Source organism: Ovis canadensis, chromosome 2, assembly GCF_042477335.2.
Source record: "Ovis canadensis isolate MfBH-ARS-UI-01 breed Bighorn chromosome 2, ARS-UI_OviCan_v2, whole genome shotgun sequence".
NCBI lineage: Eukaryota > Metazoa > Chordata > Mammalia > Artiodactyla > Bovidae > Ovis > Ovis canadensis.
Window position 1 is genome coordinate 122,664,607 of NC_091246.1, and position 19,117 is coordinate 122,683,723.

At 36.7% G+C, this 19,117-nt stretch overlaps 1 protein-coding gene across 3 annotated transcripts in view; it reads right to left on the bottom strand.

The window, feature by feature from the left end:
• UGGT1 (UDP-glucose glycoprotein glucosyltransferase 1) overlaps positions 1-19,117 on the bottom strand; it is a 116,326-nt gene that overhangs the window by 88,986 nt on the left and 8,223 nt on the right. For all 3 annotated transcript variants that reach the window (XR_011253965.1, XM_069574238.1, XM_069574237.1), the window contains exons 3-11: positions 17,963-18,045; positions 15,136-15,266; positions 11,180-11,292; positions 9,132-9,306; positions 7,703-7,799; positions 6,768-6,846; positions 4,558-4,658; positions 3,777-3,876; positions 2,457-2,517 (exon numbers count right to left, since the gene is read on the bottom strand). Coding sequence is in view for 2 of the 3 variants with exons in the window: in XM_069574238.1 (XP_069430339.1) it covers positions 2,457-2,517; positions 3,777-3,876; positions 4,558-4,658; positions 6,768-6,846; positions 7,703-7,799; positions 9,132-9,306; positions 11,180-11,292; positions 15,136-15,266; positions 17,963-18,045 (940 nt within the window). In the remaining variant the exon portion in view is untranslated. The remainder of the gene's footprint in view (positions 1-2,456; positions 2,518-3,776; positions 3,877-4,557; positions 4,659-6,767; positions 6,847-7,702; positions 7,800-9,131; positions 9,307-11,179; positions 11,293-15,135; positions 15,267-17,962; positions 18,046-19,117) is intronic.

The window sequence follows — 19,117 nt, forward strand, 5'->3', positions numbered from 1 at the left end:
CAGTTGCTAACCCGTGTCCGACTCTTTGCACCTCCATGGACTGCAGCACACTAGGCTCCTCCATCCTCTACTACTTCAGAGTTTGCTCAGAATAATGTTCATTGAGTCAGTGATGTCATCTAACCATCTCATCTTCTGCCACCCTCTTCTCCTTTAGCCTTCAATCTTTCCCAGAATCAGGGTCTTTTCCAATGTTCTTCACATTAGAGGGCCAAAGTACTGGAGCTTCAACTTTACCATCAGTCCTTCCAATGAATATTCAAGGTTAATTTCCTTTAGGATGGACTGGTTTGATCTCCTTTCTGTCCAAGGGACTCTCAAGAGGCTTCTCCAGCACCACAGTTCCAAAGCATCAATTCTTCAGCACTCAGCCTTCTTTATGATCCAACTCTCACATCTGTACACGACTACTGGAAAAACCATAGCCTTGACTATACTGACCCTTGTTGGCAAAGTGATGTCTCTGCTTTTTAATATGCTGTCTACGTTTGTTATAGCTTTCCTTCCAAGGAATAAGCATCTTTTAATTTCATGCCTGCAATCACTGTCCACAGTGACTTTGGAGCCCAAGAAAATAAAATCTGTCACTGTTTCAGTTTTCCCCCTTCTATTTGCCATGAAGTGATGGGACTTCACGCCATGACCTTAGATTTTTGAATGCTGAGTTTCAAGCCAGCCTTTTCACTCTCCTCTTTCACCCTTTTCATGGGGCTCTTTAGTTTCTCTTCACTTTCTTCCATCAGACTGGCACCATCTGCTTATCTGAGGATGTTGATATTTCAACCAGTAATCTTAACTCCCAGCTTGGGATTCATCCAGCCCAGCATTTCCCATGATGTACTCTGCATACAACTTAAATAAGCAGGGTGACAATATGTACTCCTTTCCCAATTTTGAACCAGTCAGTTGTTGCACACCTGGTTCTGTTGCTTCTTGACCTACATACAGGTTTCTCAGGAGACAGGTAAGGTGACCTCATATTCTCATCTCCCTAAGAACTTTCCAGTTTTTTTGTGACCTACACAGTCAAAGGCTTTAATGCAGCCAAAGAAGCAGACGTTTTTCTGGAATTCCTCTGCTTTCTCCACGATCAAACAATGTTAGCAAACTGATCTCTTGTTCCTCTGCCTTTTCTAAACCCGGTGTGTACATCTGAAAGTTATCAATTCATGTACTGCTGAAGCCTAGCGTGAAGGATTTTGATCATAACCTTGCTAGCATGTGAAATGAGTGCAATTTTATGACAGTTTAAACATTTTTTGGCATTGCCTTTCTTGGCATTATCACTATGAAATTTCAGATTACTAGGGTCAAAGAAAAGATCCTATGATTCAAAAAAAAAAAAAAAAAAACCAGCATATAAAGGCTTCAGATGTCTCAAAAGCCATAATGGAAACCAAAATTCCAAAGACCAATGCCTTCAAACTTCTAAATAACTTCCAACCTATAATTCTATACCCAGCCAAGCTACTGATAAAATCAGAAACAGAAGGGACTTCCCTGATGGTCCAGCGGTGAAGACTCTGCTCTTTCATTGCAGGAGGTGCAAGTTCAATCCCTTGTCAGGGTACTGAGATCCATGCAACATAGCATGGTCAAAAAAAAAAATAAGGAAAACTGATTTCCTAGAATTTACCTCATACACAACCCTTCTCATGAAGAATGATTTGCTACACCAAAATAAGGGAATAACCCAAAATCAAAGAAGACATGGAATCCAAGAGATAGGAGATTCAACAAAAGAGGTTAAAGGAAGGTCCCAGGATAACTGATATGTACCAGACATAAAGAGAGGAAGACATGGCAACCCACTCCAGTATTCTTGCTTGAAGAATCCCCATGGAGAGAGGAGCCTGGTGGGCTAGAATTAATGGAGTCGCAAAGAGTCGAGCATTACTGAGCGACTAAGCACAGCACAACACTAGACACAAAGAACAACCAGTCCACAGTAAAGCAGATCAAAATTGATATAATCATGACAAAAGGGACAATAGAGAGACGGGGACAGTGCCAATATGAAGTATTGGTAGACAGTGGGAGGAGAGGAAGCGCAGTGAAAGAAAGTTAAACCTCACCATTGTAACAGAAGCCAATATATGAGGCTGGAAAATGAGAAAGTACCCATTTAAGCTTGCTAGAATTCAGAGATAAATATCAAAAGAAATCAGGAGTTGAAACCAGATGCTTCTGGGAAGGGGGATACATAGGGAGTGGGACATGATAGGGGGGATGTTATTTTTCTAAAGAAACTGATAACATTATTTGAGTTATATTTATATTCAAGTGTGATTAAAAATGGAAAATATAAAAAAGATTCCAGAAATGAATCAAAATACCATCATCTTCAATAAAAGAAGAGTAAAACCATTAAATGTCACTGATTTAACTCACATTTGTGCATCTTTAAAGATATAATACAAAATAGAAAGGTTACTATATTTTCCATTGGTTAGTACCTTCTGATTCTCTTCCACTTCAGCTCTAAGTTCTGAACTCACAGCTGTTTTTGTTATTGCTCTAAGGAAAGAAAAATATTATCAGTGATTGGTTTAGTATTTGATATACATGACTTCAATTTCCCTATGTGAAACAACACACGGTTCAATAAATTACAAAAAAAACTAAATGGAAAAAACTAAACCTTTACAATTGATAAAACAAATTTCTCCTCTCAGATGTGTATATTTGTTCATTATCATAAGCTATAAAACCAAGGAAAAGTAATAGTAATAGCTAATTTTAATGGAAATGCAGTTATTTCCAGGAACTTAGTTAAATATATGCAACTCTATTCCTATACATCATCTCTACAGCTCATAGAATAAAAAGATAATGTTAAATAAGTTAAGGCTACAGACTGCTCAACCCTTTTAAGCATATGTATGTCTTCAACAGGGCTTCCCAGATGCCACTAGTAGTAAAGAACCCACCTGCTAATACAGGATACATAAGAGATCAGGTTTGATCCCTTGGAGGAGGGCATGGCAACCCACTCCAGTATTCTTGCCTGGAGAATCCCCATGGACAGAGAAGCCTGGAGGGCTATAGTCCACAGGATCACAAAGAATCAGACACAACTGAAGCGCCTTCACACGCATATATCAACAGCACACATGACTAAATAAGGATGTACTACATTATGGTTAAGTCCTGTCTAAGTGTTTTCCAAGACTAACCAAGTAAACAAATTTATTTACAAAAGCATCTCAGTTAAAACACCTCATTCAATTACTCAAAGGACTGACAATCATTTAAGTTTCTAAAAATGTGGCTTTTAAACAAGTTTGCCTCATTTATGAGAAGTAGAGGACCTTTATAGAACTGAAAGCAATGCAGAAAAGCTGCATTCAAAACCTTAATCAGTCACTATGAACAAGTCAGCCTCTATAATTCATTTCCTTCATCAAGATTGATTAAGACGATATATATGGAACTGTTTAGGAAGAAAAGCACTAGAGTCCACACCAGACCCTAGATTAGTTACGTCTGCATATGTTAAATTTTGTTAACTCATCTAATCCTGAAAGGCAGGTACTGTTATTTCTCTTTTATTGCTGAGGAATGTGAGTATTTGCAAAGTTACTCTCTTCAACCACACAATGCAAGGGTGCCTTCTTGAAAAGAGGGTACCATTAGTGGTACAGCACTGGTAGCAACAGAACTTTAGTTTTCTAGGCATTTTCATATTTTAGTGGCTTCAACATGGCGTAAGCATGGACATAATCAGACACATGTTAAAAAGAAGACTGTCTCAAAACTGTATTACTCTGTGTTACCTGGCTTTGGTGGGAAAGTTTTGACCGAGATCCTTCATAATCACGAGAGCTAACTCAATAGGTGCAGCCAAGATCCGTGCAGCAGTCTGAAAACTTAGATCTGCAACAACGTCAAACAGAAGTTGAAGTGTATTAATCTAACACAATGAGAAATGAGAAATAGGAAAAAAGCATTTTTTTCCCATTATTTTCTTGGTAATTAAGAACACCTCAGAATGCCACCATTTCAGAGCGTGTCCAGGTTTTACTCAATCCATAGGCTCCTAAAGTGTCTACTGTAGCTGTTTCTCAGTCTGCCTGCATGAACACTAGGGCGCATACCAACACATTCAGCACAGATTAACCCATCCCAAATCCTTTTCCTTCTTCTGAATTTACAACATATCACAAAGTATAGCTAAAGATTTTAGTGAATTATCTTGGGAAAAAAACTCTGATACACAGTTCTTTGGACCAGAAGAGCACATCCTGCCATATGAGATGCCTTTAGCATCCAACTGTTTAATAAATGTGTACATGTAGAAACACAAAGATTCTGACAAGCTTGTTTCTAGTTTTACAAACTAACACATCTGGTCAAAGAGAGAAAGATCTGGTACTCTTCTATAAATATATATTATTCTGCTAAGTGTTACCTGTCTACAAAAGGACTTCCTTCCATTTCTGATAAATCACAATAAATCACATGACCCTTAAAATCTGTGAATAAATACAAACAAATACAAATTCTAACTTTTTTAACACCGTAAAATTTAGAACGATTCTTCTACATTTTTATTACCTTGCAACTGCCAGACTTTTAAAGGTGCCATTTCATTGGTGCTCTCAACAAGATGCTTTCTGAGTTCTTTCAACTGTCCCTTCAGGTCAGGGTGCAGGTCTCTGAAAGAAACACAAAATCAATTCCTTTCATGTGTCTTTTCTTTCCCAAAGCATTTAAAAGTTGACCTCAAATTTATCTTCATGACTTTTCCCTCTATATAATAGAAAAAATCCTACAATACAGGAAAAATATTAAAGTATAACTACTTTTCTTTAAAAAAAATTAATAAGTTCATTTAAAAACTAACACAGATTTTAAAAACGCATCACTACATAGTGATTCTCTCTTTGAGGGGATGGAGAGGAGTGGGACTGAGAGTAGGGAACAGAGAGGACCTCAACTCTATTCACTGTGTTTTACTCAACTTGTTTCTTCTTTTCTTGCTTTAAGGAAAAGAAGGCATTGTGTTGAAGGGAAAAAAACTCAATTCACAGTTTTTTCATACAGAAAAGCAAGTATGATAGCAACAATCAATTTTGAGTGGTATGTAGGTATATTATTCTCTTTTCCCTGAATCTTTTTAATTTCTCAAAATAAAACTGCAAATATCTTGCTGCCAGTCCCAAAATGAATTTCTTTCAATACCTGCCCATAAATCCTTTACTCATGTGAATATAACTCAAGCTATCCAAAATAACTGGATTTTGCTTAGTTTTATCTCAAAATATAGTGCATTCTATTTAAAGTTAGTAAAACAAGTTTTCAGAGGCAGAGATCCATCATTTAGATCAGAAGCACAGATGCAATAGACTAATTGTTTTTAAATATTCTAACTCAAAACTTCTTAAATGCCAAAAGTAAAACATTTACTCAGATCACTCACCATCCAACCAATACATTCGAGTTATTACAAACCTTTCTTCACAATAAAAGTGTCTTGCTGCTGCTGCTGCTAAGTCGCTTCAGTCGTGTCCAACTCTGTGCGACCCCAGAGACAGCAGCCCACCAGGCTCCCCCGTCTCTGGGATTCTCCAGGCAAGAACACTGGAGTGGGTTGCCATTTCCTTCTCCAAAAGTGTCTTAAAATGGGTCAATTACTTTAAATAGCTAAATAACTATTCTGAATGTCCATAAAGGAAAATGTCTTCAATATTCTACACAATACCTTTGTGCTGTAAATACATGAAATCATAATGCTATCCAAAACACAAACATAAAACGTGAATATGAAAAGGAATTATGGAAATCTAGATGCAATAAGAATGGAACCTGACTGCATACTAATGAGGCCATAATTGGTGCTCAACACAAAGAAACGTGCATATGCACAGGATGAACTCAGTATGTGCAGTCACTCAACACGAAATCATCTCTGCTAAACTTTAGTTACATCATTTTACTCAACCAAATGTTAAAGCTAAAGTCTATGAAACTACACCTACAAATACAATTTCTATTTTTTAAAAAAGCACACCATAGATGTCCTAATTAAGATTTCCCTGAGCCCTGAGCAGAATTCAGGGCTCAGAACAATGAGAAGACATATCAGAAATAGCTGCAACATTTAAAATAAGAGCTAAGAAGATTTTTCAGGTAAAAAATTCCAAGATGCTTTCATAAAACAGTTAATGAAATTTTCTTCAAAAAGCCATTTTCTATCTTATTTCATATAAAGCAAATTGCAATAAAATGTATTTCAATGGAGCATATAAAATCCTCCATACCTATTATAACTCTCTTGTAATTTTTCAAGCTATGCTGAGCATAAGTAAATAGCTATAAACACAACATTATAAATCAACTATACTTCAATAATTTTTTTTTAAAGAGACAAAAAACAAGCAAAAAAAAAATAGCTAAAACCTCTTTAAGTTAAAATACACTTGATTTTCTCAGGAAAAGATTACATAAAATTATTAGATTTCTCCTACTATGTGAATCAAAAAGTGGAATGTAACTTTAATGGCATCAACTACAAGGTCCAAAAAGGGAAATCAACTTAAGCCATAAGCAGGCAGTCATAGTATCATGTAAGAATAATGTGCTTCAGAATTACTAAAAATCATAAACATACTAGAAACTAAATGGTCATCTTCTCATATCAGATTACATATGTAAAGTACTCTTGAGAAACAGGAGATATAGTAATGAGAAAGATGATACTTACAATGCTAAGAAGCCTAAAGAGTTAAAGAGAGTAAAACCCTCTCCCAAAAGAAAATACACACCTTAACTTTCCAAAGAGAAATCCTTGAACTTCATCAATAGGATCACTTTCACCAATCACTGTGGCGTTAACTTCAGTTCCTACAAAAGCACAGCAATTACATGTCTAATCATTCAGAATATAAAAATATTAACTTCATAAAATTTGAAAAATATAAGGAAACATTTTGAAATACCTGAAACTATAATAGCATTTATAAATGTGTTTTTGATATATCCTGTGATCCTGGATAAATAAGACTGTATTTTTTCTTGAACTTTGGAAATTTTTACATTTAAATACTTCAAAATTAAGAATAACAGGTATTTCGATATCAAAATTCTGAGGAATCTATAACTAGGCAACTTAAGCCTAGATATAATTATTGAGAACAAAATGATGAAATACTAGGCTACCTTCCACGTACCAAAATCAATCATTTTTACCTTTAAAATAAAGCAAAAGGCATAAAAAGAGTACACATAAACCTTGTTGAAGTTCAAAACCCTAGCATATTACAACAAGAAGTATCCATAATAAACTGTTCCAAGTCAGAAAATGACAACAACAACAACAAAATTAAACTGTTTGTTACATAATAGTTTAAGATTTCATATTGGATCACAAGTTAATTACTATTTGTGAGTTACTTATTATCAATAACAGTAGCTACTACTTACTGAACTTCATTGTACAAAAACCTTTGTAAAATTTTTTTATCTACACATCTTATTTTCTCCTCACAAATACTTTAAGAGGCATATATCATTAACCACGTTCTACAGAGTAAAAAATTAGCACCCACATAATTTGTCACCCAATTCAAACATAACAGAACCAAGATTTAAACACAGCTTCATCATTCTCCTAAATCTATTCTTTTTAATTAAAGAAAAAAATTCCCCTTTAACTTGTCCTATCTAAAGAAAACGCGTTGGTCTTAATTTACAAATTCACCTTTCACCTGAGTATCATCCTTGGCCTTGTACTCGGTGCTCTTAATGGCCAACTCCACACCATAGCCAGAGAGGTAAACAGGCTCCTTCCTGGGGTTCTGCAGACAGAGCAAGCATGCCATCACCACCGAGCTCCCACGCCATCATGACCACCTAGCTCTTAATGCACCATGGCATACAGAGTGCAACCACATTAATGTCATGCAGTCATCACCTAGGATCAGGCACTCATGATACGCTTGAACTTCTGTGGAAATCCTCAGATTGTGGATCCTGCCACAAGTGTGAGAACCGAAATCCCAAGGAAGAAACTAAGCTGGATGAAGGCATAGTGGGAAGCGTGATGGTCACCAAACCGCATGAAGAAATGGAGAAAATAAAAAAGAAGGTCTGGACCTACACAGGGCTGAAAACTGGTAAGGTTTCAAACCTTGAATTGCTTTGTTGAGACCATATGTGTAAACATGCGTGTTTGTGTGTGTACATTTTTTTACTGAATTTACATGTCTTCAGGTAGGGTTTGGGCTGACCAAATGTCACAGGCTTACCATCATCCTGAATGAGGATGGCCAGCAATAGAGCACAGTGGGACAGGGTCAAAAACTGGATACTGACAACTCTGCTTCTGCTCATGTAAGTTTTAATTTTTTTATTCCGCATGGACTTAACAGTATTTACTGAGCTCAATATGACGAAGAGACTTTAAAGGCTAACGATCATTACATATAAATATTTTAAATGCTAAATGCTACACAAAGTTTGAAAACCTTAATTTCAAACCAATTCTGCTAGATTTTATCTCTTTAGACATTCTCCTCCTTCTATCAAATGAAAAATTCCAAAAAGGAGGGGAAAAAAAGGGTTTAGAAAGGTACTGAATTCAAGAATCAGTTTCATAGTATGATGCTCATATTAAATGTGGATGAAATTAAATATAATTTACATGGTCCATTTTGAAATAGAACGTTAACTTTTATACTGGTGTTAATTGCTAAGTCGTGTCTGACTCTTTGTGACCCCATGGACTGTAGCCCACCAGGCTTCTCTGCCCACAGGATTTCCCAGGCAAGAATACTGGAGTGGGTTGCCATTTCCTTCTCCAGGGGATCTTCCTGATCCAGGGATCAAACCTGCATCTCCTGCTTGGCAAATAGATTCTTCACCACTGAGCCACTTGGGAAGCTATTTTTAAAGCATAATTTTATTTAAAAATTTTAAAGCATAACTTTATATAGTCATTTTTAAAGCATAATTGTTTACATTTCTTCAGTAAGGCAAGCAAAGTATAAATAACAGATTTGATGAAAGTACCACGGTTTCCAAAGAAGTAGTTCAAGTCATTTTATAAAGGGGGAAATTATTAGCTTAAGGGCTAAGGTTGTCATGGGCAAATTAACATTTAAAACAGTATAAAACAAGTCAATACTTACTGATACATAATGTCTGAATATGTAATTTATTTTGCCTGCATTGCTTTTTGAAATAAGTTGTCGGTGGAAATTATAAAACTCCTCAGAGCCAATCTCAGAGTAGAAAATAACCACTGAGCTTTCAGGATTAGATGAGGGGTATCTGTGATCTCCTTTGAACAATAAAGGTTTTGGTCTGAAAATAAATATTAAAAGCTTAAGACTGTTAACTTTAAAAAAGTTTTTAAATGTTAAAAACAGTACAAAATGAAGCTACAGCAATGATAATTTCAGATTATAAGCATCTTAATAGAAAATTGAGTATCACAATCTTAAACAGCTTTTAGTTAGAATACTGTCAGATATAAGTCTTATTGGTCCATAATTAAACATAACAAATGTAAATTATATAAATTATAAAATGTAGACTTTGACTAGAAATTGTTATCAATTCCTAAAGAAGTGGGGGAGCTTGGAAACAAATACATATCCAGACCTCATAGTACTAAAACTTTAGTAAACTATTCTACTATATAAATAGAATATAATTATCTTTTTATCTGAAAACCTAAGTGTGAGTAATGCAAAACAGTGGGGATGATTTTAAGCATATAATTGCCCAATCACAGCATCTCCCTTCTCTATTGGTTTTACCATTATGATCATCCTACTACTGGATCTGACATTTATTTAGGTTCTCGTCATAAATTTTGAAACTCCCCCCCTCAAGAAAGCTCCTTTAAGAATGGCATCAGGTATTAACAGATCATAACACACAGATGTTATGACCTACCAGCCCCTCTCAAGGAAGTACACCTACATGTACCAAGTAGAAGATGCCTCTTGTAAAAATAAACCCACCTACCTGCATAAATGTATAACCACAGAAAAAAGGATAAGAGGATATATGCCAATGCATTAAAAAGTTACCACACCTCAGAAGAGGAAACATTATCACTCTTTTCTTTATAAAGGTCTGCATTATTGTAACAAATGAAACAAAGAATTTTTCAAGTCGGTCAACTTGTTTTCCCCAGTGAACAGCACTTTGCCATGCAGCCAATTTCAAAAGTCCACACCTCCCCACTGAGATGGCTGAATGCTGCTCACTGCATTTCTGGTTATCACCCTGAGGAAAAAGCACTCGTATCATTTGGTGGGCACAGGACAGATGCTGAGTAGGTAATCTCACTAAAGAAGAATTTCCTCACCTAAAACACCCTTGGCACTTCTGGCACAGAGCAACCTCAAAGAAGAGGTTGCTATTATCCTGTTTACAAAAGTATGAGAGGATAGCCAGAGCGGTTACTGCCCTAGCCAGACAGCAAGAAGGACCTATTATTCGTCCATCACAGGAAACCTACCTTCAAGTAAAAAAGTCAGCCATTACCAACTTAATATTCAAATTAAGCTTGCAATTATATTAAATAATCTCCTTTGGCTGAAAGTAATACTATCCTTAAAGTTCATTACCATTATTATCATTACTCCAGGCACTGGTTTTAATACACAGAATATTCTTTACTAAGCTGATGAAAAAGCCTTGTAACCTCTCTGATATAGTCATTACAATGGCACCCCACTCCAGTACTCTTGCCTGGAGAGTCCCATGGACGGAGGAGCCTGGTAGGCTGCAGTTCATGGGGTCGCCAAGAGTCGGACACGACTGAGCGACTTCACTTTCACTTTTCACTTTCATGCATTGGAGAAGGAAATGGCAACCCACTCCAGTGTTCTTGCCTGGAGAATCCCAGGGACGGGGGAGCCCGATGGGCTGCCGTCTATGGGGTCGCACAGACTCGGACACGACTGAAATGACTTAGCAGCAGCAGCAAACAACAGTAAGTACTTTTATTATCTCTATTTCGAAACAAGATGAGGAAAGAAAGGTTATATAATTTGCTTAAGTAGGCAAAACTATTTTAAGTGATGGAGTTGGGATTTAAATCTAGTCAGTCTGGTTCCAGAATCCATATTCTAAACCACTATATTTACGAACTACAAAACCCACAAGAAAAATCAGAAGAAAGCACAATGAATGCATGACACTTAAATAAACACAAATGTACCTTTCAGAAGCTGTTAGTAGAAGAGTCTCAAGGGTATCAAAATCACAAGTCGTCTTTCCATGCACTGAAAAAAATGAATTACATCCTTCTGGTGGCGGTTCATCAGCTGCTATCTGTCATTTAAGATACAAGACATTTTTAAAAATAATTTCTAACCAAAGACAAGATAAAAAATAAATATTCTAAATAGGTAATAAAATAATAATAAGACATCAGTGGAAACAAAGGCAACATCTACTGAACATTTATTACATGACAGGAGTAAGAGCTCTACGCTTCACTACTTTCCTCATTATACTAGTTCACCTAGCTCCTCCCAGTATCACTCCACGAAGTAGGTGTCATTGTTATTCTGAACACAGAACTTTAAAAATCTATCTTAGAAGACATCAAAAGCTATCCAGGGAATAGAATATGTACCTTGCAGAAAACTAAGCTTACGAATGTCAGCTGTAGGTGTCACAGTGTAACAATGCAGTCTTCAGTCTAATATGCAGATTAATGCAAAGCCCCTCCCTGAAACAGGAAGAATGACAGTGCATCTAAAAAGCCAACAGGACCGAAAACAGAGTATATATGGAAAGGCAAAAATCACCCACGGAGCACAGTAAGACATTTAAAAGAAAGGTTGAATGAGTTATGGGGTGTGTTCAGAGGAAAATGCACTACCGCCAAGGCACAACAACACAAGTCCACCCACAACCTTAATGAGAGACACCCCGAGATGCATGAGCATAGAGAAATGGGAGAGAGGGCGTGATGACAAGCACTGCTGTTTGCACTGATGTCATTTATTTAACGTATTCTTAGTGAATGTTCTTTTCTATGGCTGGAATACAAATAACTAAGAAAAGAGGGGAAGAAATGGAAAGCTTGCCATGAAAAATGAACATTAAAACTTTTCATTACATTCTTTGTCTTTTTTTTAAGTTATTACAAAACTTCCAAACTTCTATTTGTAAAAAGAAAGAATAGTACAATACAGTACTCCCATGTACCCATGATGAGTATTTCAGTAATTATCAATTTATGGCCAAATCTTATTTCCTCCACTTTCCTACCACACTTTATTGGATCATTTTGATATGCACTCCAAATAACATTTCATGCATGTTTCAGTTATCTCTCAATAAAACACAAAAATTATTCATTTAGTTTTTTTGGCCACACCACGTGGCTTGCAGAATCTCAGTTTCACTTAACAGAGATTAAACCTGGGCCATGGCAGTGAAAGCCCAAAAACATGACCTCTAGACCATCAAGGAACTCCCCAAACACAGAGATTTCTTTTAAAAACATACCACCATTATCACTTTTAACAAGTAATTTCTCTGGTGGTCCAGTGGTTAGGAATCTGCCTTGCAATGCAAAGGACACCAGTTCAATCCCTGGTCCAGGACAATCCCACAGGCCACGGAGCAACTAAGCCCAGGCACCACAACTACTCATCCATTGCTCTAGAGCCCGTGAGCCACAGCTACCTTAGCCCACGCACCCTAGAGGCCGCGCTCCACAAAAGAGGTCACTGTAGTGAGAAGCCTTTGCACCGCAACTAACAGCAGCCCCTGCTAGTCACAACTAGAGAAAGCCCTCATGCAGCAAGGAAGACCCACCACAGCCAAAAAATAAATAAACAATATCTCAAGCTTTAAAATAAACAACTAAAAAAAAGTCATACAGTTCCATATTGATGGCCACTGGCAGCACAGGTTTTCAGTCTTCCCTAGTGCCCTCATCAGAGCAAAAATGAAAACAGAAACCAATGGACCACATCTATGACAAAACCAGGGGGAAAGAAATCTCCCTGATATAAAATATAAAAAAGAACTGCAGAGATTCTAATGATTCTGAGAATAAGAAAACCCTGAAACAGCTAACAGGTTTTCACTGGCCAAGTATGATGGACCAACTGGTTTTGTTCAGCCTAACATTAGGTAAGCACATGGCAGTCTGAGCTCTGCGAACGTGGAACTCACAAGCTAGGACTCCCTTCCAGGGAAGGGCCCCACGCAAAGGAGAAACTTTTGAGGGTAGAATAATACTTGAGTAGGACAGAAATAAGAGACAATAAAAGAAAAAGTCCAAATAAAAGCTGAAGAAGGGAACAGAGTCAGGAAATTTCAAAAAGCAAGCTACCTTTTTTTAAAGTCACCATATTTTAACAAAACCTAAAATCAACAGGACAGGGAACCAGGGAAGTTAAAGAAAACAAATTTCCAATCAAATTGAGCAGAGAAAGTCTCAGTGTCAAATGCCATACTGTAAGAAAAGAGGAGGGGAAAGAGCAGAATAACACTCTTAGCCTTACAAGAAAAATTCTGCAGTGAGAGCGACATACTGGGAATTCCATGGGAGTCCAGTGGTTAGGACTCAACACTTCCACTGCTAGGGCTCAGGTACAATCCCTGGCTGGGGAACAAAGATCCCCCGGTAAGCCACCTGGTGTGGCTAAAAAAATATGTATAGGGCAAACTGTGTAAGTTACTCAACAGAAAAGAGAGGGACGGAGGGAGAACCTATAAATTAAGAGAACACACTCCCCCCCAAAATTAATAAATTTATTAAAAAAACTGAGAAAACTAAACTCTACTGTATGGAGAGGCACTCTTGAGCAATGAAAGGATTTTTTTAAAAGAAAACAGCAGATGATTCCAAAAGAAGAAAGTGACTCCTTTTGCAGGGCAAAAGTCAGCCGTGGTGGGGACACAGCACATAAAGGGCTCCCACGGTGCTGAGTCAAGTTCAATTTCTTGACCTGGGTGAAAATCACAAACGTGTTCCCTTCATCATAATGCATCACACTATACATTTCTTATGAGTTGCTGTCTACACCAGTTTCATTTCAGAATTAAAAAATGGTTTTAAAATTAGCATTTCTTTTATATCAAACATACAACCAGTGTACAAACAGCTTTGATTCTCTTGCTCTCTATTTTTTTACAAGTTTGTTCAACTCAAAATCCAGTAAGATCCACACATTACATTAAGGTGACACATTTTTAAGTTTCTCTTGAAGTTCCTCCTTCCCTCTTTTCTTTTTTTAATGTATTTGTTGATAAAATCAGATCATTTTGCCATGAAGTCTTTCACATTCTAGCTTTTCCTGACTATAACCCTGTAATATTTCTTCACATTTCCTATCTGCTGTTCTCCTGTGATCTACAGACTGTGATCACCCTCAGGGGTAATTGCTTTAGCAAAACTGCATCTCTCTCTTCGGCTGTGCTATATAAATGAAGTCTGTAGTTTCAGGTTTTTTGCATAGGCATTTTTTTCCTTAAATGACAATAAGCGCAAAATCAGTTCAGTTCAGTTCAGTCGCTCAGTCATGTCCAACTCTTTGCAACCCCATGAACCGCAGCACGCCAGGCCTCCCTGTCCATCAACAGCTCCTGGAATCCACCCAAATTCATGTCCATCGAGTCGGTGATGCCATCCAACCATCTCATCCTCTGTCGTCCCCTTCTCCTCCTGCCCTCAATCTTTCCCAGCATCAGGGTCTTTTCCAGTGCGTCAACTCTTTACATCAGGTGGCCAAAGTATTGGAGTTTCAGCTTCAGCATCAGTCCTTCCAATGAATACCCAGGACAGATCTCGTTCAGAATGGACTGGCTGGATCTCCATGCTATCCAAGGGACTCTCAAGAGTCTTCTCCAACACCACAGTTCAAGAGCATCAATTCCTCAGCACTCAGCTTGCTTTATAGTCCAACTCTCACATCCATACATGACTACTGGAAAAACCATAGCCTTGACTAGATGGACCTTTTTAATATGTTATTTGAAGATTTCACATCATCAGTTTTGCTCATTATTTACAAACAAATCATAAATCCTAGAAAATTTCAGGTAGAAAAGGTACAGTGCTGTAACACAATGACAGGACAACTGCAATACATCCAATCATGTGATACAACCCCTAAAAAAAGTCCTGTCATGTGGAAGCACTGAACTCACCTGCTGGAAGGCTTGTATTGTAGCTGAGTAGGAGCGGAGAGACAGACAGAATTTCAACAAATTCTGCTGTAGTGGTGACAGAAACCGAAATGCAGCTTCCAATATTGCATGATAATAGGAGTAATCAGTACCTGTCAGAAGAATACCAACCAAAATAGTTCTATATGACTACAGGTATCCAAATAAGATAGCTCATAAAGTATAAAGCTATGTGTTACAAAAGCTTATGATTGCAAAATGTTACCACTATACTGTCTTGCAAAGTGAAAGTGTTAGTTGCTCAGTCTTGTCTGACTCTTTTGCAACCCCATGGACTGCAGTCCTTGAGGTTCCTCTATCCATGGAATTCTCCAGGCAAGAATACTGGAGTGGGTAACCATTCCCTTCTCCAGGGAATCTTTCTGACCCAGGGATCAAACTCGGCTCTACCACACTGCAGGAGAACTCTTTAACCTCCTGAGCCAGCAGGGAAGCAAAGCATACTGTCTTGAGCTGTTGTCAAATGCTTAGAATTACTTAAGAGTATACTGTGCAATTGGACTCTTCCTCCCTTCAGTCCTTTTTCACTATTCCCTCTCCCTGGACTGAGATTTTCCCACTTACCTGGATGACTAACTCCACCTTCTTCCTCAGGAAGAACTCAGTTTATGAGAGCACCTATCCCACGGAGGCATTCCCAGCCCCGACCCCCACACTTCAATCAATCATGTTCATCTCTTCTTTGCTCCCCTATTTCTTCGCTTACCTCTCTCACTTAGCCCACTGTTCACTCGTTCACTTGATCCCTAACTACCCCCGCAATAGTCTGTGAGCCCCTGCACACAGAAACTATGATGTGTCCTTGTGTCCCCTGGCACATGTTATCTATTCAAACAACCTGACAAGGCTGAGCAATGTAATGAGGAAGCACAAGATATTAAAGAATGCTAATGAAACGATGGTTTGGGGAGAGGCATTAAAACAAACAATTGAAACAAATTGTCTGGGGGAAAAATACGTGTAGCAGTATAAAAAAAAATCCCCAGGATATATTAAACGAAAATCATAAGGTACAAAACAATATATTTAGTACACTATTTTTTCTTACTGTTAGGAAGAATAAGAAATAAGAATACATACTTATGTATTGGATTGGCCAAAAAGGTTATTCAGGTTTTCCTATAAAATAATATGGAAAAACCTGAACGAATTTTTGGTCAACTCAATAGTTGTAAAAAAACAAAAGAAGAACAAAAAAATACTGAAGGCTAAACAAATTAATTTTAAGTGGTTATAAAAAGCCAAGAGAAACAGAAGGAACAAGATTTTTCTCTGTATAGCCTTTTATACAGCTTTGGTTTTTCTTCTAAAATTTTACTTTATAATGAAGTATAGTTGATTAACAATATTATGATAGTTTCAGGTATGTGAAGCTTTGACTTTTAAACTACTATTATATATTTTTGAAAATTTTAAGAAAAATATTTAACATTTTAAAAAGCAAAATGTAAAAGGTTCTGTGTGACATTAGCACCTTCAAAGCAGCAAAAGAGATCAGAAAGAAATGTCTTAAAATGTTTTGTGAAGTCACTCAGTTGTGTCCAACTCTTTGCGACCCCATGGACTGTAGCCTACCAGGCTCCTCCGTCCATGGGATTTTCCAAGCAAGAATACTGGAGTGGATTGCCATTTCCTTCTCCAGGAGATCTTCCCAACCCAGGGATTGAACCCAGGTCTTCTGCATTGTAGGCAGATGCTTTATCGTCTGAGCCACAAGGGAATGTTGCCAGAGTGTTAAAAGTGACTATCTTTGGGTGTTAGAACTATGAATAATATTTCAAATAAAGTGTTTAATATACTTTTGTGGTCACTTCCAAGAATTCATACTCTCCTAACTTCAACCAAAAACACACTAGCATTTATACTGAAGAACTTTCATTTTAAATGTCAGAGTTCAAATTTCACTATAAAACCCACTTTCATAAATTTGTTTTACAAAATTGTAAACTAAAATAATTTTTTTTGGTTACTTGAACAATTCCAGTTGACTCTAAATTATTTAACTAAAGCTTACAGATGCTTGTGCAAAACTTTTACGTATTTAAACTGCAAACAAGATTTAGACTTCACTTTTTAAATATGCTCTAATTTTTTAAATCATAAAGTTAAAAATCAATTCAAACATTAACAGCAGTCACAAATTTACAATTTGTACACACTTTCACTTCAACAAGGACTTATGCCTATCAACGCAATATTCAAGGCTTTAGCTACTCCTGGATCAGCATCTTTGAGTATTAATGTCCATATTCTATATAGTTTACACTGAATTAGAAAACGTTTGTGAAAGCTCATCAAAAACTAAACAAGTATACAGTTTACATTAATTTGACACCTTGACACTCTAGTTGTGAGTGGTTGGCATGCATAATGGAAAACATTTTGGATGGCACTCAATGAGAAGAAACTTAACAGATAACAGATCAGTTGAGTAATTAGTTCATAACAAAAGAAAGCGAATCAAATCTGATGGTTATTATGTAGATGCTAAATGATTCTAAATAAATTTGACCTCTGCAAAATAATCACATAGCACTTTCAATAAAAGAACACAAAAAATCAAAACACAAGGCTGGGGGAATCAAAGGCAATTCTTATTGCCAAAGTTGTAAACTTTTTCAAAAACAATTACTAGTTTGTGTTGGCTCTGCTGGCTGCCATGACAATTCTACTCACTAAAGATAAAAATGTTTTTCATTAATTGCCATGCCACCATACCCTGAGAGAGACCAAATTTTTAATATATTCCCAGACACCAAAGTCAAAGAAGCATCTGCTTCTATTTTACCGTGATGATCTGATGATCCGATATTTTGACTGGCTTCTACAAAATCCCAAAATTTCTCTTGACTGTCTTCTGCTAAAAACTCACTGAGAGAAAAGGGGGAAATATCAGAAATAAAACAACTTAATAAAAATCTTCCAATATAAGTTACATTACTAAGGAGAGTAAAAATAAGCTTTTAAGTTTCCAAATGTCCAAAGGTTGGTTTTGATAATATATATTATATATGAATATATGTAATATATTTCAATAAAATATTTCCTAATTTTAGGCAAATCTTACTAGCTTATTAGCTACTAATAATTAGCTTCATAGTTTATTCACTTAATAGCTTCATAAGTATTCCTTAAGAATCCTAGAATAATAGAAATGTTGTAACAACAGGGAAGTCCCAATATAAAGAAAGGTTATGAAATCTCATTTGTAAAAATGCTGTCAGTAGTGGAAGCAGAATTAGGAATTTATAATTCTAGTACTAGTTCTGCTCACTCATTTTCTGAAAGACTTACAAAGAACAAAACAATATGTTTCGCCTAAGGTTCTCCTGAGGAAAACATGAATCCTAGAAACATCTCTAGGAGACTGAAGGCAGCATGCTGCAATCTTTTTACATCCATAAATCCAAACTTTAAAGGCCATCAAATTTTAAAGTTAGCACTGATTTAATAAAATCAGGTCTCAGAACTTAATGCCATTTTAATATTTTCCTTGACTTTACTGTACCGACCTAAAATAAAATAATGGCTATTCTCCACTTCCCTTCATTCAGGGCCTTTAAAATCCCAAGAAGAAAAAGCAGGTACTCATTGAATGATTCATGTAAATCGGTTATCTTCTCCTCCAAACCATACCAATGTAGTGGTGGTCTTTCCCTGTCTTAGAGCAAACTACAGATCTGGATCTCAGCTTACCTAGCCAAAGGAAGACTTTCCCATTACTTGTCAACACTGGGATGTACAACTCTCACTCTACTCCACAGCTAGACACAGAAATATGGGAAAAATAAGAAACATTTCCTGGTAATGCACAGCTTCTCTAAAAATAGGTTTCTGAAAATACCCATTATAATAATGTATTAAATTAGTGCCTCCTTGAATGTGGCATTTTTCTAGGCTTTCGAGTAACTGACACAAACATCACACACATCTTATAACAGCT